The sequence below is a fragment of the Zootoca vivipara genome, chromosome 6 (genome assembly GCF_963506605.1).
Source record: "Zootoca vivipara chromosome 6, rZooViv1.1, whole genome shotgun sequence".
NCBI lineage: Eukaryota > Metazoa > Chordata > Lepidosauria > Squamata > Lacertidae > Zootoca > Zootoca vivipara.
Genome location: NC_083281.1, coordinates 13,951,570 through 13,972,923, shown reverse-complemented (window position 1 = coordinate 13,972,923; position 21,354 = coordinate 13,951,570). Strand labels below are relative to the sequence as shown.

The 21,354-nt window shown below is 47.3% G+C and overlaps 2 protein-coding genes across 4 annotated transcripts; both read right to left on the bottom strand.

Annotated features, from left to right (window-relative positions):
• Nucleotides 1-7,939, bottom strand: LOC118086639 (gastrula zinc finger protein XlCGF57.1-like). Of its 3 annotated transcripts, none has more exons than XM_035118528.2 (6): nucleotides 7,793-7,939; nucleotides 5,710-6,207; nucleotides 4,974-5,055; nucleotides 4,621-4,703; nucleotides 3,359-3,485; nucleotides 1-2,507 (listed from the first exon to the last, which is right to left on the bottom strand). In XM_035118528.2, the coding sequence occupies exons 2-6, from the start codon at nucleotides 6,121-6,123 to the stop codon at nucleotides 1,243-1,245; spliced, it is 1,971 nt and encodes a 656-aa protein (XP_034974419.2). In that variant the 5' UTR covers nucleotides 6,124-6,207; nucleotides 7,793-7,939; the 3' UTR covers nucleotides 1-1,242. The 3 variants fall into 3 exon arrangements, with proteins under 3 accessions (XP_034974419.2, XP_034974420.2, XP_060131432.1); XM_035118529.2 differs by having other exon boundaries at nucleotides 1-2,501; XM_060275449.1 differs by having other exon boundaries at nucleotides 5,710-6,187; nucleotides 7,793-7,901.
• A 275-nt stretch (nucleotides 7,940-8,214) lies between these two features.
• LOC118086638 (zinc finger protein 397-like) lies at nucleotides 8,215-17,719 on the bottom strand. Its single transcript, XM_060275448.1, has 6 exons — nucleotides 16,599-17,719; nucleotides 14,919-15,423; nucleotides 14,633-14,714; nucleotides 14,259-14,341; nucleotides 13,418-13,544; nucleotides 8,215-12,079 (listed from the first exon to the last, which is right to left on the bottom strand). Exons 2-6 carry the CDS (start codon nucleotides 15,330-15,332, stop codon nucleotides 10,815-10,817), a joined length of 1,971 nt encoding a protein of 656 aa, XP_060131431.1. The 5' UTR covers nucleotides 15,333-15,423; nucleotides 16,599-17,719; the 3' UTR covers nucleotides 8,215-10,814.
• Between the last annotated feature and the right edge of the window lie 3,635 nt (nucleotides 17,720-21,354).

Below are 21,354 nucleotides of genomic sequence, written 5' to 3'. Positions count from 1 at the left end.
GAAGTAAATAAGGAGGCGAGACACAGGATAAAGGAAATTTTTTATTTGGTTATTTGTATTGTTGTATGTTATGTTTATTGTATGTTAAGTTTATGCTTAATGACAGTGGATTTGTGTATTGGGGTATGTGTCATGTTGTAAATAAAATTTCGATAATTTTTTTTTAAAAGAAAGGTCAACATGCACAGCAGCCTTATCAGTGTCACCAAATCACTCTTCTTCCTCTCCCCAGGCATGACATGAAGAAGCTATTGAATGAATGTGTCAACCTTAATTTGCGGCACTCACCCGCCATACCAATAAAACCACAATACGATATACAAAGAATAAAAATAAAAAGTCAGTTACATAAAATACTATTCAGGGTTTTGAGTCAATAATCAAATGGTGGAACTTATTCTAATTGCCCCAGCTAAAAACCTTGCAACCTTTGTTGTCATCTGCTCATCTTGATCTGCCAAGAGAAAGGACACTGTGAAGAAGGTATTAAACACCTTGGCCAAGAACTTGCAAGTCACAGTTACAGGTAGGTAGCCGTGTTGGTCTGCCGTAGTCGAAACAAAATAAAAAATTTCCTTCCAGTAGCACCTTAGAGACCAACTAAGTTTGTCATCGGAATCTGAAGGTATCTGAAGAAGTGTGCATGCACACAAAAGCTCATACCAATGACAAACTTAGTTGGTCTCTAAGGTGCTACCGGAATGATTTTGTTTATTTTGCAAGTCACATTTCTGGGTACATAGTAGGAATTACTATGAGGCACCAGATATGGCAAAGAACCCAGCTGCAATCATTACCTCATACTAACTAATGTCTCCTAAAATTAAATCTGTATACAGCCACTACTATAGATTGCCCCCAATGTGAATTCATTGATGGGAAGTGAGATGGACCCTGTGGCTGAAGCTCTTTCCACATTTTTGACACTGAAATTGCTTCCCCCTGCTGTGAATTCTTGGATGGATCATGAGTTTGGCCTTCTCAATGAATCTCTTTCCACATTCCAAGCACTGATATGGCCTCTGGCCTGTATGAATTATTTGATGAACAGTAAGCTGGCTGCTGAGATTGAAGATCTTTCCACATTCCAAGCAGTGATAGGGCTGAGGAAAGACAGCCAGGTGGGTGGGGTATAAATAATAATTTTTATTTCTAATTTTTAATTAATTATTATTTCTCCCCTGTATTAATTCTCTGATGGGAAGTGAATTCATCCTTTCTTTTGAGACTGAAGCTCTTTCCTCATTCCAAGCCTTGATATGGTTTCTCCCCTGAATGAAATCTTTGATGGAAAGTGAGATGGGAGCCCTGACTGAAGCTCTTTCCATATTCCAAGCACTGAAAGGGTTTCTCCTCTGTATGAATTTGCAGATGGGAAGTGAAACTGTCCTTTCTTCTGAAGTTCATGCCACACTCTTGGCACTGATAGGGTTTCTCTCCTGTATGAATTCTTTGATGGATGGTAAGCTGGCTTTTGGTTCTGAAGCTCTTTCCACATTCTGAGCACTTATAGGGTTTCTCCCCCCTATGAATTCTGTGATGGGGATTGAGTTGGCTGCTGCGACTGAAGCTTTTCCCACATTCTAAACACTGATAAGGTTTATCCCCTGTATGAATTTGCAGATGGGAAGTGAAACTGTCCTTTCGACTGAAGTTCTTACCACACTCTTGGCATTGATAAGGTTTCTCTCCTGTATGAATTCTTTGATGGCCCATGAGGTGAGCTCTTTGAACGAAGCTCTTTCCACATTCTAAGCACTGATATGGTTTTTCCCCTGTATGAATTCTCTGATGAACAGTAAACTTGCTTTTGCTAATGAAGCTCTTTCCACATTCCAAGCACAGGTGGGGTTTCTCCCCCGAATGAATTCTCTTATGGTCAGTGAGCTGGTGTCTGTCAATGAATCTCTTTCCACATTCCAAGCATTGATATGGTTTCTCCCCCGAATGAATTCTCTGATGGTCAGTGAGCTGGCGTCTGTCAATGAAGCTCTTTCCACATTCCAAGCACTGAAAGGGTTTCTCCCCTGTATGAATTCTGTGATGGGTTGTGAGATGGGTGCTCTGAGTGAATTTCTTTCCACATTCCAGGCACTGATAGGGTTTCTCCCCTGTATGAATTCTTTGATGGACAGTGAGCTGGCCTTTTTGAATGAAGCTCTTTCCACATTGCAAGCAATGATATGGTGTCTCCCCTGTATGAATTCTCTGGTGTCTAGTGAAAAGGTCCTTTCGACTGAAGCTCTTTCCACATTCCAAGCACTGATATGGTTTTTCTCCTGTATGATTTCTATGATGGGAAGTAAAACTGTCTTTTCGACTGAAGCTCTTTCCACATTCCAAGCACTGATAGGTTTTATTCCAGATGGGATTTATTTGATGGGAAGTGGAATGGGAGCTCTGACTGAAGCTCTCTCCACACACTGAATATGGATTTGGCACCTCCACTGTGTGGCTTTTCTCGTGGCCTCCCTCGTTCTTCATTTCCATTTCACCACAACCTGCAACTAAGTGACAAACAGATTAGAGCCTCAGGAATAAATGCAGCCCCAAATAATGGAGTAATGCCAATTAATGCTTATGACAGAGAAAGAAGTGAAGGGAATTAGATAATAATAGTAATAGTAATGTTATTATTTATACCCCACCCATCCGGCTGGCTTTTCCCAGTCACTCTGGGCAGCTTGAAGCATATATAAAAACATAGTAGAACATCAAGAATTAAAAACTTCCCGATATAGGGCTGCCTTTGGTCTTCTAATATTTGTGTAGTCCTATATCTCCTTGACATCTGAAAGGGGGGGGGGTGTTACACAGCTTCCATAATGGTATTCTGTTGCACCAGATGTGGTTTAGTCCTGCTGGCCACATGAGCTGTCTGTGGACAAATGCCAGTTCCCTTGGCCTGAAAGCTAGATGAGCGCCGCACTCCATAGTTGCCTTTGACGGGACTTAACAGTCCAGGGGTCATTTGCCTTTACTTTTACCTGCCACGACCAAGAAGATGTGAGGCCTACCTATAGGTTCACTGCCTGAAATTCAAAAAACCTTGCTCTTTTCTGGGATGGATTTTATTAGGCCCAATCATGGGATCCGACAGTACCTACTTCTACTTTCCAAACCAATCTGAAGCCTACATTTAAGAAGACCTGGGCAGTTTAGAGGAGCCTGTCCATGTTTTGCAAAGGCAGAATAGGAGGAAGAATATTCACAAGGGAAATCCATAGCCATCCATCCAAGGTTTGCTGTGAGAGTGTTAGCATCCCAGGTCTGTGGCGCTGTTGAGCCCCATCAAAATATCAGAGTTTTGTCACATAGAGCCTTGAATTACAAAGCATGATCTAACAGGGAGCCTCACCGAGAGAATCCAAGATCCAACGATTCTCCTCCATGACCTCCTGATGCAGAGCTCTCTGGTCAGGATCCAGCAACACCCACTCCCCATCTGTGATATAGACAGCCACATCTTCAAAGCTCACGGGATCCTAACAGAAAAAGAAAAAGGCTGTGCTCTTAGACAAGATAAAGGTGATCTGTTACACTTTACTCTGTTGTTTTCTGCCTCTTAATGTTCTGTTTTAATGGGTTTGTTTTGCTGCACAATTTGATTATGGATGCATATTTTAATTTCTTAATGGAACCCTTTTATTATTTATTTTAATGAAGGACATAAAGAACCTCATCTTCTCCAGATCATGGTTTTCCCAAGCTTTCCTGTTTGCCACATGGAAGCATCCTTTCTCTCCTCTCCCTGGTTTCAGTCAGGGGTGAGTGGGGGGAGAGACAGACCTGCAGATGCCCCCCAGCCAACTTCAAGGTCACATGGGGGCACACAGAGAGGGAGGAGAGGGGGGGAGCCCCATTGTATGAATGATGAAGTGAAGCCTGGCCACTGTTTGGTATAGTGTGTAAACTGCTTAGAAGTCTATTTTAACATTCAATCCAGAAATAAAACCTCAGTGGTTGATAAATAAAATTAGTGACATTCGGAAGGTGAGGTGGCAGTTCCTTGTTCTCAGCACATAAACCTCACTGAATGACATTTAATTGTTTGCGCCCAGAGCAACTCTGGCTGCCCCAACCCCCTTGCCTCACTCGCTGTAGGTGAAGTTTACTCTTTATTAGAAGAAGCCTACTGGGCACAGGAACACTTCTCGGTAGGTCTTGCCTCCATGAAAGAGTTGCAGAGCCTGAAGGTCCCTGCCTTCCCCCAGCTGCCAAACTCCCCTCCTCACCAGGGCACTTCCCTCATAATCTGAGACTGCTCCTCCTGCTTCTTGGTTCTCTGGGTTGTGGGAGACAAGGGGGGAGGAGAGCTTATCACAGGAGGTTGGGGAGACTCCCATGCATCTACAACAACCAGACCCATCTCTGCCTCTCATCTTCTACTTCAGCTGCTGCCCCTGTGTCTGCACTGCTCTCTGCCATAGACTCCCCCTGCTCACTAAGCCCTGTTGCCTCTTCAGCTACCGACACCTTCTCCTCCCAGCCTGCTCCCTCTGACCTCTCATCATCATCCCCACACCACTCCCCTGGCCTGAGCATTCGTTCCTTGACGGTTCACCCCCCCCACACACAGTCCATTACATCCTCTCGCCCCGCCTGGCTCCTTCCTCCTACCTGCTCTGGTTCACCAGGGGCAGCTTCCCCTCCTCCACCAATAAAAGATGGACAAACAGGTCTTGCTGGCATCGTGCGGTCTCCTGCGAAAGAAAAAGGTAAGTGGGAAGCCAAGAGTGCATGCTTCACTCAGAAGGAAAACTACAGCTGGGCCTTCAAACAAGTATGAGTTGCCACGTAAATGGGGACGTTTGTACCCTTTTAACATATTAGTTGTGGAAAAATACACCCCCTCCTCCTCTGGGCTCTTGGTCCCCTGTGACTCCCCCCCCCCAAAGATGAAAAGAATTCATGGATTAGCTACAAAATCCACAAAATGTGACCAAACAGAGAAAAAACTCCTTCCCCCTTACCCAGAGGCCTCTCTCTGGAGTCCAACAGAGTCTTCTCTGCCTCAGAGGAATTAAGATCGATTTCTGCAAAAAGACCCTTCCCCTGAAAGAGCAACAAGGATTCAAAAGAGAGAGTGGGGAGAAGAATTAGAAAAGGAGCAGCTGACACAAACACTCTAGGGGTGTTTGATATCATTCCTTGGATGCTTTTCAAAAAAGGATGGGCAAATTAGTAGAGCATTGGGGGATACACCCCCTCATTTTTGAGCCCCTTGAGCAGGGGTCAGCAAACTTTTTTCAGCAGGGGGCCGGTCCACTGTATCTCAAACTTTGTGATGGGGCAGACTATATTTTGGTGGGGGAAAAAAGAGAATGAATTCCTATGCCCCACAAATAACCCAGAGATGCGTTTTAGATAAAAGCACACATTCTACTCATGTAAAAACACCAGGCAGGCCCCACAAATAACCCAGAGATGCATTTTAAATAAAAGCACACATTCTACTCATGTAAAAACACCAGGCAGGCTCCACAAATAACCCAGAGATGCATTTTAAATAAAAGCACACATTCTAGTCATGTAAAAACACCAGGCAGCTCCCCCCCCCAATAACCCAGAGATGCATTTTAAATAAAAGGACACATTCTATTCATGTAAAAACACGCTGATTCCTGGACCGTCCGTGGGGCAGATTTAGAAGGTGATTAATTTGCCTACCCATGACCTTGGGAGTATCCACAGGAAAGTCTCTCTCACCTGCTGCTCTGCCTGCCTTCTCTCTTCTGCCTGACTCAGGAGGAATCCTTCGGCCAGGGCCACTGCCTGGGAACTGGTCTCCGCTCCACATTCCCTCACCCAGCTCTCCAGATCTGGAGGAAGGACAGCCAGGAACTGCTCCAAGATCACCAGGTCCAGCATCTCAGCTTTCGTGTGCCTTTCTGGCTTTAGCCATTGATGGACTAAGCAGTAGAGTCGGCTGCAAACCTCTCGGGGTCCTTTGGCCTCCTGGTAGCAGAACTGCCTGAACTGCTTACTCTGCACATCTGAGCAGAGGGTGTCCTCCTCAACCAGGTTCTTCTTCGCAGAGTTTCCCCAGAATCCCCCACTGCTCCCATGTTGGATTGCAAGGCCTATTCCTGCTTCAGGGCCAGCTGAGTCCTGCTCATCCATCTCTGTTCTCAGGACACCTCCCAAGAGATCAGAAGGAGCCTCTAGGTCTTCTGCCAAGTTCTGTCTGTCAGATGCCAGATAATCCTTTAAAGCAAATGCATTCTTCTACTACAAGATTGATACACAGTCAGAAGAAGAGAAATGTTCCCTGGGCAAGCATGGATGAGTCTTAGCAGGAATCACAGCCCAGACTCGGATTTCAAGCGCTTGGAATCTCCCATGTTCTCAAGACAGACTACTGTCTTTGTTTTTACCACACCTATCAGCCAATCACCCATCCCCACCACCCTTCTGAGTAATACCCCTCCCCACCCTCTCACTATACAGGTGAAACTCAGAAAATCAGAATATCATCGAAAAGTACGTTTATTTCAGTAACGCAACTTAAAAGGTGAAACCAATATATGAGATAAGATGCATGCCATGCAAAGCAAGATATGTCAAGCCTTTATTTGTTGTAATTGTAATTATTTGTCGTTAGGCAGGTCAATTATAAATGGAATGTAATTGTTGTTGTTTAGTCGTTTAGTCGTGTCCGACTCTTCGTGGACCATAGCATGCCAGGCACTCCTGTCTTGCACTGTCTCCTGCAGTTTGGTCAAACTCATGTTCGTAGCTTCGAGAACACTGTCCAACCATCTCGTCCTCTGTCGTCCCCTTCTCCTAGTGCCCTCAATCTTTCCCAACATCAGGGTCTTTTCCAAGGATTCTTCTCTTCTCATGAGGTGGCCAAAGTATTGGAGCCTCAGCTTCAGGATCTGTCCTTCCAGGGAGCACTCAGGGCTGATTTCCTTCAGAATGGATAGATTTGATCTTCTTGCAGTCCATGGGACTCTCAAGAGAATGTAATTAATGAAATGTAATAGCAATGTTTATTTTTGTATTATTGTAACTATTTGTTTTATTACTGTGGGATTTCCAAAAGAAAGCATTTGTAAAAATTAAAATTAAAATAAAAAATAATAAGTTGCATTACTGAAATAAGTGCACTTTTCGATGATATTCTAATTTTCTGAGTTTCACCTGTATATAAGGGTCTGGTGACTTCTGTTTAAGTGTACCTAAAGAAGTGTGCATGCACACGGAAGCACATACCAATGTCAAACTTAGTTGGTCTCTAAGGTGCTACTGGAAGGAATTTTTCTATTTTGTTCTGAGGGCAACTCTCCCCCCCTGCACTTCCCAGCAGCTGGCCTTAAGAAGCATGGCTGACTCAAACTGTGGGGCCAGGAGCCATCGCTAGCCCTCTTCTCCTCCCTGAATTGGCCTCATCCTCTTCTCAAGTCATGTCGCTTGGTGGTCATCCCTTCCTCCTGTGGGAGGGAGTTATGTGGGTCTAACTGCGCACTGCGTGATGGAAGGACTTTATCATAGAGGCCAAGTTTTTATTTCTGCCTCAAAATGTTTCCATCTGGCTGCCACCTGGGCTAATGAACGTGGCTGATTCCTCAATCCCATCGGGGTTCCTTTGCATGCCCTTTTCTTCCTGACTCAGTGACCCCTCCCCAAAGGGGCAAGACCTCCTGCTACTTGCAGCCTCCCTGGCTTTGCAGAGAGGAAGGGGGCCAGAACCTCTTGTCTGAGCAGGCTCCCCACGGACCCGCCGCCTGCAGCCCTGGGACACCCCCGCCCCACTTCTCCCCAATGGCAGAAAAGAGAGGAAACTCACCAGATGCCAGAAGGGGCCACCTAGACAGCTCTTGCAGAGGAAATAAAAGACACCCCCTTGCAAAGAGGAACCTGGGGAGGTGGGAGAAGGGAGGGGCTTTGGCTCGGGAGGACCTCGTCGTCCCGCCCATATTTCCTGTCCTCTCTAGGAAAGCAGCTCAGTTCCTTTTAACTCTTGCAAGGTGGAGCAACCCAAGCCTCCCTACCTCCCTCTGGAATCACATGGATTGCACACATCCAGGGGGGTCTTTTGGGGAGCACCCTCCTGGCTGGCCTCTCGAAAAGCGGAGCCCCAGCGAGCGGGAGGAGGAGGTAGCCACGGGGGGCTCCGTCCTCGCCAGCTAGGGCACCTGGCTGGCAGCGGCTCCCCAGCTGACTCCGCCACCCCTAAGGCAGGGCTGGGGGCTCGCTCTGCCCTGCACCACACGCGCGCCTCTGAGCACACGCAGAGATACTTTCCAAAATGAAGTAACTCTTCTTGTGACGCGTAGAACCTGATAAATTTGTGTACTGTATAACCCTTTGTATCCCTATGTAGAAACTACCTTTATTTAGATCAGGGGTGGCCAACTCCCAAGAGGCTGCGACGATCTACTCACAGTTAAAAACTGGCAGTGATCTACCCCCTTTTTGGGGGTTCAGGTCAAAGTTGTTGAGTTTTTTTCAGGGAGGAGGTAAGGTTTTGAGCTTTTTTAGGGGAGCCACAGTTGTTCGGCTTCTTTGGGGGGAGCCAATGATCTACCAGTGATCTACCGCAGACGTCCAGTGATCTACCAGTAGACCACGATCTACCTGTTGGACGTGGCTGCTTTAGATGCTACTATGTAACCCTGCTTCTCCCAACTTACAATCAGCGAATAAAATGAGGATGGGAACTTTGTACCTGGGATGCAACATTTTATTGAAGCAATGAAATGAGATGCTATTCCCTCTTTAAACCCCTTCCTGCCCTTAGCTCTTCCCTTCGTCTCGTTTCTTCCGTCTTTGAAGGCGCTAGACTGGACAGATCCGCTTCCTCCCCGAAGAAAGAACTCTGATTAGGGAAGCTAATCGCCAGCCCCATTGTTATCCTAAGAAATTGATGGTCATGTCACTAAAGATAATCTTCCACGGGATCTCCGTGGGTTGGGGAAATGAATTCGCTTGCAACCCTTCCACCTTCTTGCACCCCACACCAATGCAACTCCCCTCACCTTGCAAAATGAGGGATCCCATGGCGTTTAGGACCCCCCCACACACACACAATCCTAGGGGTGTAAGAAATCCAGACTTCCTCTTCCTGCTCCTGTTGCAGCTTGTATAGGGAAGCCGGTTGCAACAGAATAAAAATACCATTGTGTAAGTGCCATTGCTTCGCTTTCGACCATTGAGGAGCCTCATAGGATCTCCCGAACCAACACATTCCAACAATTTCAACCCTTCACATCAATTGTTGCTTTGAATATGCTTCTCTCTCTCTCTCTCTCTCTCTCTCTCTCTCTGTATACACTTGTGCAAGGAGTAGAGTGTTTGCCTAACTGCTCCACTTTGTAAACGAAGAAGAGGAGTACCCTGAAGCAAAGAAACTTGTCCTACTCTTCCTCCCAACTCCCTTTATGCACGATGAATCAGGAACTCTGTTTCCTCATGGTGACAATTCTTTCCTCTTGGCATACGCCCATTGTGAATGATCAAAGGAGGACAGCAGAAAGGGAATCCTTGACTTAGGCTTCTCACAGAGGAAGGGAAAATATAAAGTATGTGAATTGCTCGTGCGATCAGAATTTGTTTCTACATCACCTGTTCAGGCGAGGGAACACCTGAAACAAAAGCTCAGAACCAAGAGAATGAGAGCAATCTCAACGTCCTGCAGGGACCCGGTTTATTCAAATAGAACAGCCTTGCTAACCAGTTGTTCAGCAGAATGGATAGTTCGAAAAGGCTGCCAGGAGGCACATTAGAAGGCTTATATTACACAGCACACAAAGACTCATGAAATGCCACAATACTCTTCCATTTGCATCAAGAAAGGTCACAGGTCATGAGACACGTGGCTCTATGCGGATATTGACTCCTCTGAAATTACGCTGGGGTGTCCCAGAATGACCAGGTCATTTGGGTCTCAGATGTCTCACTTTGACACCATGCCCATGGCAACCAGGACTTCCATGGGACTGTTGACATTTCTATCCTCTATCTTACTTCCCTGGTACCAAAAGATGTCAAAGACCTTTGAGGTTCTCACACAGATGCTAGTTCAGCTCCTCCCTCTTTTCCAAAACATCATCTGCCCTTCTAGGGTCGGATAAGGCTGGAAGTGGTAGGCAACATACACACCACAGCTTTAGACAGTGCAGGAGGGTGGCATAAGGGTAACAAAATGCAGGCATACAAAAATCAAGCCTAATGCATTCTATCTAAAAGGCTGGATGCAATTAATACTAGGACACTTCAAACAGAATCAATATCTAGAATAGCTAATGTTAAATCAACTATCACAATTTTTTACACCAAGTCCTTCCTAGGAAAGCTCAGCATGGACAGCAACCTCATCAGTGTCGCCAAATCACTCTTCTTCCTCTCCCCAGGCATGACGTGAAGAAGCTATTGAATGAATGAATAAACCTTAATTTTCGTCAGTCACTGACCATAGTAATAAAACAACAATACGATATACAGTACAAAGAATAAAAAAAAAAGTTAGTTATATAAAATACTTCTAAGGGTTTTGAGTATATAGTCAAATGGTTGATCTTATTCTAATTGCCCCAGCTAAAAACCTTGCAACTTTTGTTGTCATCTGCTCATCTTGATCTGCCAAGAGAAAGGTCACTGTGAAGAAGGTATTAAACACCTTGGCCAAGAACTTGCAAGTCACAGTTCTGGGTACGTAGTAGGAATTACTATGGGGCACCAGATGTGGCAAAGAACCCGGTTGCAAACTTCACCCTCATATTATCTAAAGCCTCCTAAAATATTATAGTTTGCCTCCAATGTGAGTTATTTGATGGGAAGCAAGATGGGCCTTGTGGCTGAAGCTCACTCTACCTTCTTGGCACTGAAATCGTTTCCCCCCACTGTGAATTCTTTGATGGATCGTGTGTTTGACCTTCTGAATCAATCTCTTTCCACATTCCAAGCACTCTTAGGGTTTCTCCCTGTATGAATTCTGTGATGGGTTGTGAGATGGGTGCACCGGGTGAATTTCTTTCCACATTCCAAGCACTGATAGGGTTTCTCCCCTGTATGAATTCTGTGATGGGTTGTGAGATGGGTGCACCGGGTGAATTTATTTCCACATTCCAAGCACTGTTAGAGTTTCTCCCCTGTATGAATTCTGCGATGGAAAGTGAGCTGGCGTCTGTCAATGAAGCTCTTTCCACATTCCAAGCACTGATAGGGTTTCTCCCCTGTATGAATTCTGTGATGGGTTGTGAGATAGGTGCGCCGGGTGAATTTCTTTCCACATTCCAAGCACTGTTAGGGTTTCTCCCTGTATGAATTCTGTGATGGGTTGTGAGATGGGTGCGCCGGGTGAATGTCTTTCCACATTCTGAGCATTGATATGGCCTCTCCCCCGAATGAATTCTCTGATGGTCAGTGAGCTGGCGTCTGTCAATGAAGCTCTTTCCACATTCTACGCACTGATAGGGTTTCTCCCCTGTATGAATTCTGTGATGGAAAGTGAGCTGGCGTCTGTCAATTAAGCTCTTTCCACATACCAAGCACTGATAACGTTTCTCCCCTGTATGAATTCTTTGATGGGTCGTGAGATTAGCTTTCTGACTGAATTTCTTTCCACATTCCAAGCACTGATAGGGTTTCTCCCCTGTATGAATTCTGTAATGGACAGTGAGCTGGCGTCTTTCAATGAATCGCTTTCCACATTCCAAGCACTGATAGGGTTTCTCCCCTGTATGAATTCTGTGATGGACAGTGAGCTGGCGCCTGTCAATGAATCGCTTTCCACATTCGAAGCATTGATACGGTTTCTCCCCTGTATGAATTTTGTGATGGGTTGTGAGATGGGCGCTCTGAGTGAATCTTTTCCCACATTCTGAGCACTGATATGGCTTCTCCCCTGTATGAATTCTATGATGGACACTGAGAAGGCATCTTTGAATGAAGCTCTTTCCACATTCCAAGCACCGATAGGGTTTCTTCTCAAGGGGATTTCTTTGATTTAAAGTGGAGTGGGAACTCTGACTGAAGCTCTCTCCGCACTCTGAATATGGATACGACTTCTCCACTGTTTGGCTTTTGTCGTGGTCTCCCTCAATATTCATCTCCAATTCATCATCACCTGCAACTGAGAGAGAAACAAATTAGAGCCTCAGGAAGCAACGGAGCCCCAAATTATGGAGCAGTGCTAATTAATGCATGTGACAGGGAAAGTATTAAAGAGAGTTAGATGTGAGGTCTTCCCACAGGGTTCACTGCCTGAGATTCAAAAAGCCTGGTTATTTTCTGGGATGGATTTTATTTGGCCCAATTATGGGATCTGTGCCAACTCCAACGTCACTCGTCTCTTTAGTCAGCCAAGGGCAGAAAGAAGCAGGAACAGAAACAAAACATCTGACAGAAGCTACTTCAACTTCCTGAATCACTTTGAAGCCTACATTTAAGAAGGCCTGGGCAGTTTAGAGGAGCCTGAAGAAAATATGGTCTTATCTCCCCTTCAGCTGAGCATTTCAGCCGCTGCTCAGCACCTTGCACCTCTGGTGACCCTCCCCTACGAGGGGACGAGGGGCTGCTGATGAATGGAGAGTGAGGGGGGAGGAGAGCGGCCAGCCCTCCTCCTCCTGTGCATCTGCCCAAATGGCTCCCAGCCCCGAGGCCATTTCTCTGCTTATGCTGCCGTGAAGGGGCCCTAATGGGAGGCTGTGGGGGCTGCAGGCAGGCAGAGCAAATGGGGGACCATATTGGAGGGGGGTGGGCATAATAATAATGGAGCAGTGCTGATCAATGCTTGTGACCCAGGAAGAACTGTTAGATGGCAGGTCTTCCCAAAGGGATCACTGCCTGAGGTTCTGGGATGAATTTTGTTTGGCCCAATCATGGGATCTGTGTCACCTCCAATGTCACTCATCTCTTACCTCCCCTGGAAAATCTTCAGCTGAGCTCCCCCCCCCCCCGCTCAGCACCTTGCGCCTCTGGTGGACCAGGGGCTGCTGATGAATGGAGTCTGAGGGGGAAGGAGAGGGGTCAGCCGCCCTCCTTCTGTGCATCCGGCCACATGGCTCCCAGCCCTGTTGGAACCATGGCAGCTTTCCTGACGTCCTTCCTCTGCTTCTGTCCCTGGTGAAGGGGCCCTGATGGGAGGCTGTGGGGGCTGAAGGCAGGCCAGAGCAAACGGGGGGGGCATCTTAGAGGGGGGTAGGCATAATAATAATAATAATAATTTTATTATTTATACCCTGCCCATCTGGCTGGGTTTCATGCTTTGAAAAGGCAGAACTGGAGGAAGAATATTCACAGGGAAAGTAGTCAATAGTCTTCCATCCAAGACTGTCTGTGGGAGTGTTAGCACCCCAGGTGCTGTGGGTGGCGCTGTTGAGCTCCTTCAAAATATCAGAGGTTCGTCACATAGAGAGATGCCCTCAATGCCAAATCAGATAGGATAGGATGATCCAAGAGGAAGCCTTACCGAGAGAGTCCAAGATCTCACAATTCTCCTCCATGACTTCCTTATGGAGAGCTCTCTGGTCAGGATCCAGCAACACGAACTCCTCATCTGTGAAATGGACAGCTACATCTTCAAAGCATATTGGACCCTAAAAGAAAATGGTTGTCCTCTTAGACAATATCAAGGTCAAGAGTTACACTTTCATCTGCTGTCTTCTGCCTCTTAATTGATTTTATGTTCTAATGGGATTCTTTCTCTGCACATTTCATTGTGGATAGATTCCCATTTGCCACATGGAAGGATCGCCTTTCTTCTGTCCCTCTGTACTGTTCTTGCCAGGTGGGGAGGATCCTCCTGATGCCCTATAGATAACTTCAAGGTGTGCAGGGGGGCAACGACAGACGGATGAGAGGGGGAAAGCCCCATTGTGAAACTGATGGGGTCCCCTCCTCTCCTCTCCCCAGGCAATCTGAGACTGCTCCTCCTGCTTCTTGGCTCTCTGAGTTGTGGGAGACAAGGGGGGAGGAGAGCTTATCATAGGAGGGTGGGGAGACTCCCGTGACTCTACAATAACCAGACCCCTCTCTGCGTCTCTCCTCCCATCCCCTGCTTCAGCTTCTGCCTCTGAGTCTGGAATGCTCTCTGCCACAGAATCCCCCTGCTCACTAAGCCCTGTTGCCTCTTCAGCTACCGACACCTTCTCCTCCCAGTCTCCTTCCTTTTCTCCCTCTGACCTCTCATCATCATCCCACCACCCCTTCCCTGGCCCTGAGCCTTCATTCCTTGGCAGTTCCTCCCACCATTCCTCTGTCTCCCACCAGTCCATGACATCCTCTCTCCCCACATGGCTCCTTCCTCCTACCTGCTCTGGTTTCAAAGGGGCAGCTTCCCCTCCGCCACCAAGAAAAGATGGGCAAACAGGTCTTGCTGGCATCGTTCGGTCTCCTGCGAAATAAAAAGGTAAGTGGGAAGCCAAGAGTGCATGCTTCACTCAGAAGGAAAACTACAGCTGGGCCTTCAAAAAAGTATGAGTTGCCACATAAATGTGCATGTTTGTACCCATTTCACATATTAGTTGTACAAAAATACACACACACCCTCCTCTGGGATCTTGGTCGCCTGTGACTCCCTCCCCCCCCCAAAAAAACACACACACACACGATTAAACGGATTCACAAATTAGTTTCAACATACACAACTTGTGGCCAAACAAAGAAAGAACTCCTTCCTCCTTACCCAGAGGCCTCTCTCTGGAGTCAAACAGAGTCTTTTCTATCTCAGAGGAATCCGGACCCATTTCTGCTAACAGATCCTTCCCCTGAAAGAGCAATAGGGATTTGAAACAGAGAATGAGGAGAAGGATTAGAAATTGAATGGCAGAGGCAAACACTTTAGGGCTGTCCAATATCATTCCTTTGATGCTTTCAAAAAAAAATGGATGGGGAAATCGGTAGAGAATTGGGGGATACTCTCCCTCCTGTTTTGAGCCCCTTACGAATATCTAGAGGAAAGTCTCTCTCACCTGCTGCTCTGCCTGCTTTCTCTCCTCTGCCTGACTCAGGAGGAATCCTTCAGCCAGGGCCACTGCCTGGGAACTGGTCTCCGCTCCACATTCCCTCACCCAGCTCTCCATCTCTGGAGGAAGGACAGCCAGGAACTGCTCCAAAATCACCAGGTCCAGCATCTGAGATTTTGTGTGCCTTTCTGGCTTCAGCCACTGACGGCAAAGGTGGTAGAGTTGGCTGCAAACCTCTCGGGGTGCTTTGGCCTCCTGGTAGCAGAAATGCCTGAACTGCTGGCTCTGCACATCTGAGCAAAGGGTGTCCTCCTCACCTGGGATCTTCCAATCAGAGTTTTCCCAGAACCCCCCACTGCTCCCATGTTGGATTGCAAGGCCTATTCCTGCTTCAGGGCCAGATGAGTCTTGCGCATCCATCTCTGTTCTCAGCACACCTCCCAGAAATCGGAAGGAGTCCCTAGGTCTTTTGCCAAGTTCTGCCCGTCCTAATGAGAGGTGCCAGCAAATCCTAAAAAGCAAATACATTCTTCTCTTATAAAATTAATACACAATAAGGAGAAAAAGGTTTCCTAGGCAAGAAATCTTGGCAGGAATCACAGCCCAGACTCAGAGTTTCTTTTTTAAAATAGGAAGAATGAAGTCAGAATTGACAAGTGAGGCATTTGTACCAATGTAATTTGGACTCAAGACAAGAGTGGGGGTCCCTAATTCCCCAAATGTCAGGGCACATTTCTTTTCAGCTTCTGACTCATTTTCCAGCACGTGGAATCTCCCATGTTCTCAAGACAGACTACTGGGATGGGGTCCATTTTTTCTTTGTTCTGAGAGCCAGATCCTGACCTGACCAAAGAACAGCTCTCAAAAGCAAGAAAAGTAGGGCTGCCCCTCATTCTGTGATTGTAAGTGGCTTTAAGCTACTTTCAGTATTGTGTTTTAATATTGTAATCTGTCTTGGGAGCTTAGGGTGAAAGATGGGTAGGGGGTGATGGTGGTGTTACATAGCTTAACCCCCATCCAGCCACATATGCTTGGAGGTTCTTTGGAGGTTCCCTGGGGGCTTAGGTGGCCTCAGGGACTAGGAGTGCCCATTTGAAGCTCCAGCCACAGTCCCTTTGGCCCAGAGAGGATGTGGCCAGGGGATTTCCTGCTCTGGATGAGATGGGATGGTTGCAAGGTCCTCTGCGTGGAACTGCCCTGGAAGATGGCTCAGAAACTGGCCTCAAATGGCTGGGTTCCCCTTTTTATTCGTGGCGTATCTATCCCACCTTTTTCTCCAATTCATGGGTCTGCCCCTCCTCATTGAATACCCACAAATATCTTTGGGAACACATTTATGCCATTTAAATTCCACTCGATATTGATCCAGAGCAGAACTCTCACATATAGTTAGCAGAGTAAAAACTGAAAGACAATGCAGGATTGCAAACAAACAAACAAACAAACAAACACAAAACAAACACACACAAAAACCCAAAACGGATCAGAGGCAATTATATATTTCATCCAGCAGAGTTTACTGCTAGTTAAGGCAAATGAGCAGAATGGTCACAATTTAAATCCAATACATCCAGGATTGGCACTGTCCCGTTGCAGCAGACTCCCCCCCCGGCACCCTCCCCCGCAGCCCTGGGACTTCCCCCCTTCTCCCCACTGCGCTCTATGGGGAAGAGAGATGATACGTACCAGATTCTGCAGAGGAGACGAAAACCTCCCTCCTGTAAGAGAGGAAATGGGGGAGGTGGGAGGGGATTTACTCCGGAGAACCTAGTCCCCCCCCTTATTTCCTGTCCTCTCTAGGAATCCATTTCAGTTCCTTTTAACCCTTGCAAGGCGGAGCACATCAAATTCACATTCTTTTCATTCAGGAGCCCAGGAGGAGCCTCGTGCATTGCAGATGCGTCGATATGCCTTTTTTGCGGGGACCTAAACGAATCCAAAGGGGCAGGAGACCTCAGTCGCTTCTCCCCAATGCACCCAAAGGGGGAAGAGAAAAGAGACTCACTGGATCCCAGAAGGCGCCCCGAGGCAGCATTTGCAGAGCGGAGAGGCAACAGCCACCCCCTCCCCTTGCAGGAAGGGTTTTTTTTGGGGGGGGGAGCTTTTGCTCTGGAGGACCTGTCCCCGGCTCATCTCGCTTTACTGGCCAGCATGACTAAGCCGCTTCTGGTGAACCAGAGCAGCGCACGGAAATGCCGTTTACTTTCCCGCCAGAGCGGTACCTATTTATCTACTTGCACTTTGACGTGCTTTCAAACTTCTAGGTGGGCAGGAGCAGGAACTGTGCAACAGGAGCTCACCCTGTCACAGGGATTCGAACCACCAACATTCTGATTGGCAAGCCCTAGGCATAGCTGTCAACCCTCCCTTTTTTGTGGGAAACTCCCTTATTCCAAGCTGGTAATTTTGCTGGTAATTCCCTTATTGCAGCACGGTGTCCTGCTGCTATCCTGGATTGTTAGATATACCGTAGACCAGGGGTCAGCAACCTTTTTCAGCCGGGGGCCGGTCCACCATCCCTCACACCATGTGGTGGGCCGGACTATATTTTTTTGGGGGGGGGGGATGAACGAATTCCTATGCCCCACAAACAACCCAGAGATGCATTTTAAATAAAAGGACACATTCTACTCATGTAAAAACACGCCAATTCCTGGACCGTCCGTGGGCCGGATTGAGAAGGCGATTGGGCCGCATGCGGCATCCAGACTCACTGGATCCCAGAAGACGCCCCGAGGCAGCATTTGCAGAGCAGAGAGGCAACAGCCCCACCCCTTTGCGGGGAGAGGTTTTGCTCTGGAGGACATGTCCCCCCTTTTATTCCCGGTCCTCTCTCGGAATCCTGCTCGTTTCCTTTTAACCCTTGGCGATCCTGGCTCCCCCCTCCTTCTGCAAAGGAGGAGCCCCGGGCATCTCGCAGCCCCCAGGGGGGACATATTTGGGGGACCCTCTGGGCTGGCTTCTGAGCTGTTCCCTCCCTTGGAAACGGAAGCAAGAGCAACAGTGTTAAATAAAACAATCGGGTTTACGGGCCTTACACCGTCCCGTCCCGTCCCCACCCCCGTCCCCCGCCGATACCTCCGGTCAGCAAGAAGAGACTCCAGCCAAGCTGAAGAAGCAAAACAGCGGTCAGTAGACCTGATCTTTGTTTGTTGCAACGAAGGTTCAAAGGTGAAAAAGAGAAAGAACCCCCAGCAAAATGTCATGACATCGTCACAAAAGAGAAGTGGTTGTCATGTAGTAAGGGGAAACTGTCGCCCACCCCTTGTCTGTCATTCCAACTCCCAACACCTTTGAAGGACCTGCTTCCCCAAATAACAAGAACATGATTTACGCCTCCCCCAGTCGCGAGGCTTCCCTGCGCTTTTCCTTTGAAAGGATCCGGATTCAAGTCGCCAAGTCTGCCTGGGGTATGTGTTGCCTCCTATGGCGAAGCTGGATTCCCACCTAAGGGAGGGGCGAAGGACCTTCTGCTGGAGGGGGAGCCCTGGACTCCCCTGTTTCTCTCTTGGATTTCGTCAGGGGAAACAGTAGGATGCTGCATTGTATCCGCTTGTTGCTACATTTTGTAGAGCGCTTCTTCCGCGCTTTCTGCGGTGGAATTCTTAAACTCAAGGAGCCGCGCAAAAGAGCTGAGCTCTCCTGGCAGAGACAAAGGCCGAGGCAGCCTTGTGGATCATGCGCTCCAGACACTTGGGGGGGGGGCTGCTTCATGACTTCGGATTGGCTGGCTGTCACCTTTGGACGATGCTGATTGGTCAGTGATGGCTCTTTGAGTAACCCTCCTGTTTTCTTGAGGGTTTTGAGACTCCATTGAAGGGTTTACAAGCCTCTTCACTGCAGAAAAGCGAGGGGGGCTTCTATGGGGCGGGGGCACGCAGGCTCATCGTCCTGCATGGGTGAATGGGTTTGGGGGTGTTTGGATGGCCTCTTAGTCCCCGGCTCTACTCACAGCTTGCAGGGTGAAAGGCCCGGAGGGGTTACCTGAGGTCCCCCCTGTCCCCCAACAAGGCTGTTTTGTTGTCCCGAATGAGGCCAGGGAGTGTCTCCGCAAGGCCTCCTCCTGGTGGTCCTTCTCCTCCTTTATTTCAACCCCTCACTTGTGAGGCCCCTCCCAATCCCCCACCCTCAAGACTAGAAGAAAATGGAAGAGTATTATAAACAGGGGTGTATCCAGGATCAAAACTAGGGGAGGGCAAGGGGGGGCACTGCACGGGAGGGGAGGGGCCACAAAGTATCATAGAATCATAGAGTTGGAAGAGACCACAAGGGCCATCCAGTCCAACCCCCTGCCAAGCAGGAAACACTATCAAAGCATTCTTGACATATGCCTGTCAAGCCTCTGCTTAAAGACCTCCAAAGAAGGAGACTCCACCACACTCCTTGGTAGCAAATTCCACTGCCGAACAGCTCTTACTGTCAGGAAGTTCTTCCTAATGTTCAGGTGGAATCTTCTTTCTTGAAGTTTGAATCTATTGTTCCGTGTCCGCTTCTCTGGAGCAGCAGGGTGGCCTTGGTGACCAGGAGGGCCCAAGTCTAGCTCCAGCCACAGTCCCTTTGGCACAGAGAGGATGTGGCCATGGGACTTCCTGCTCTGGATCCGATTGGATGGTTGCAAGGCCCTCTGGGTGGAACTGCCCTGGAAGACGGCTCGGAATCTGGCCCCAAATGCAGCGGTTGGATTCTCAACTATATTCCCTCTTTTACTAATGGCATTTCTATCCCACCTTTTTCTCCAAGGAGCTCCAGGTGGTGTCAGGGAGTGGACCAAAGAGGAATGGTACAGACTGCTTTCCCTCCTCCTGAAAGCTTCCCATGAAGAGGAAGGACAGTATAGATTTACAACGTTGTTTTGCAGAATGTCATAGTTCAGAGGCTGCAGAGGGGAGAAGCTGGGAAATATTGGGAGAGCAGCAGATGGAAGCAGCAGCACCAGGGGAGAGACAGCTGACAGACTCCTTGTCTTCAGAAAGCATTCCTGACCCTCCTTCTCCCAGGACCCACCGTGCATTGAGAGTAGGAGAACAGAAAGTATTAGAGGCAGAAAGCACAAATCAGCCAACGAAGGGATGACGTAGAAGAGGAGAGAGAGGGGTGGGACTTTACTCAGAACAACACCATTACTGCAATGGAAAGGCACTTCTCTCTGTAAATATTGAATAAAGGACTAGGTAGGAACTCTTTGTTATCTACTTCTTGGCTGGCCACTGTGGAAGGGATCAGATTTCATGAAGCCTGACAGGTGGCATCTACCCCTCCTCACTGAAGGGGTAATTCCTGTATTTAAATACCTGCATTGATTGCCAGTTCATTTCTGGGCCTAAGTTCATAACAGGCCAACACTTTATACTGTTTTATTGGCAAGGGAAGAGGAGAAAGGACCAGGACCCCCCCTTAATCTAAGCACAATCACAAAGGCTTTGCCATGTGGAATGTTCTCTGTTCTCTCTGTTCTGTTTCCCCTTTATTTTTGGTTATGTTCAAACCAATTATTTAACCAAAAAGTCATACATTGACCACTGATAAAGAACCTGATGTTGCATATTTCTTATGCTGCCTTTGTGATATACAAATGGCATGAGAAGACTTGCTTTATTTATTTGTATTCTTTATTATTCCTATGATCCTTGTTTATAAAACCCAATAAAAAGTTATTCAAAAAACAAGAAGAGACAACACACACACAGGCTCCATCTGTGTTGCATCTGATATGTTAGCAGGCTTTAAAGTTAATCACCAGAAAATGAAAAGGTTAGCAAAGAATATGATAGGAGAAGACCAGAAGGTTTTGGTGGAGAAAACAGGGATTCAAATTGAAAATAAAATATTTGTGTATTACTGCGACAAATACGAATTTATGTTGTTTCAAAATAATTATGTGCTGAAATTAAAGCATATGTCAAGATGGGAGAGACAAAAATATCTAATTTCTTTATGGCAGGGTTAATTTTATGTATACTGCATAACGTCTTTACCTTTTAAAAAAGTCGTTAAATATAGCAATCGGCAAAGAGTCAGTTAACTGGAATTTTTTAGTGGCAAGGGAAGAAAGGAAGCCCATCACAGCAGGCCTGTGTTGTTAAAAATCAGGACAACAGATTTCTGTACATCTCAAGAGCAGTAAGAAAGTATCTTACCCTTTGCTTGAGAAGCTAGAAGAAAACTCTGGAAGTGTTTGGCTCCAGGTTCCCTAGAGAGAGAGTTGGTTCTGACTCTCTGAGCAAAGACGAGGGCTACACGACCTCTGGCTGTGAGGAGGGTGGTGCCTCCATGAATTCCTCTTCAACTCCCAGCCACTCTGCTCAAACCTTTGTTAAAATCCTGCTCTCCTCGCTCCTCTCAGTCTCAAAGTCTGCACTTTCTGTGTCATCTCAAGGACCGCCAAAGCGCCCAAAAATGCCTCTTGCCTTCCACCCAAACCATCCACATCAATCCTAAGCAT

Coding starts and splice junctions, on each gene's coding strand:
- LOC118086639 (XM_035118528.2), bottom strand. CDS start 6,123: ATGGATGAGCAGGACTCAGCTGGCCCTGAAGCAGGAATAGGCCTTGCA. Junction 4,704..4,973: donor CTCCAGAGAGAGGCCTCTGG/GTAAGGGGGAAG, acceptor TTTCTTTCGCAG/GAGACCGCACGATGCCAGCA. Junction 2,508..3,358: donor TTGGATCTTGGATTCTCTCG/GTGAGGCTCCCT, acceptor TTTGTCACTTAG/TTGCAGGTTGTGGTGAAATG.
- LOC118086638 (XM_060275448.1), bottom strand. CDS start 15,332: ATGGATGCGCAAGACTCATCTGGCCCTGAAGCAGGAATAGGCCTTGCA. Junction 14,715..14,918: donor GAAAGCAGGCAGAGCAGCAG/GTGAGAGAGACT, acceptor TTGCTCTTTCAG/GGGAAGGATCTGTTAGCAGA. Junction 14,342..14,632: donor CTCCAGAGAGAGGCCTCTGG/GTAAGGAGGAAG, acceptor TTTATTTCGCAG/GAGACCGAACGATGCCAGCA.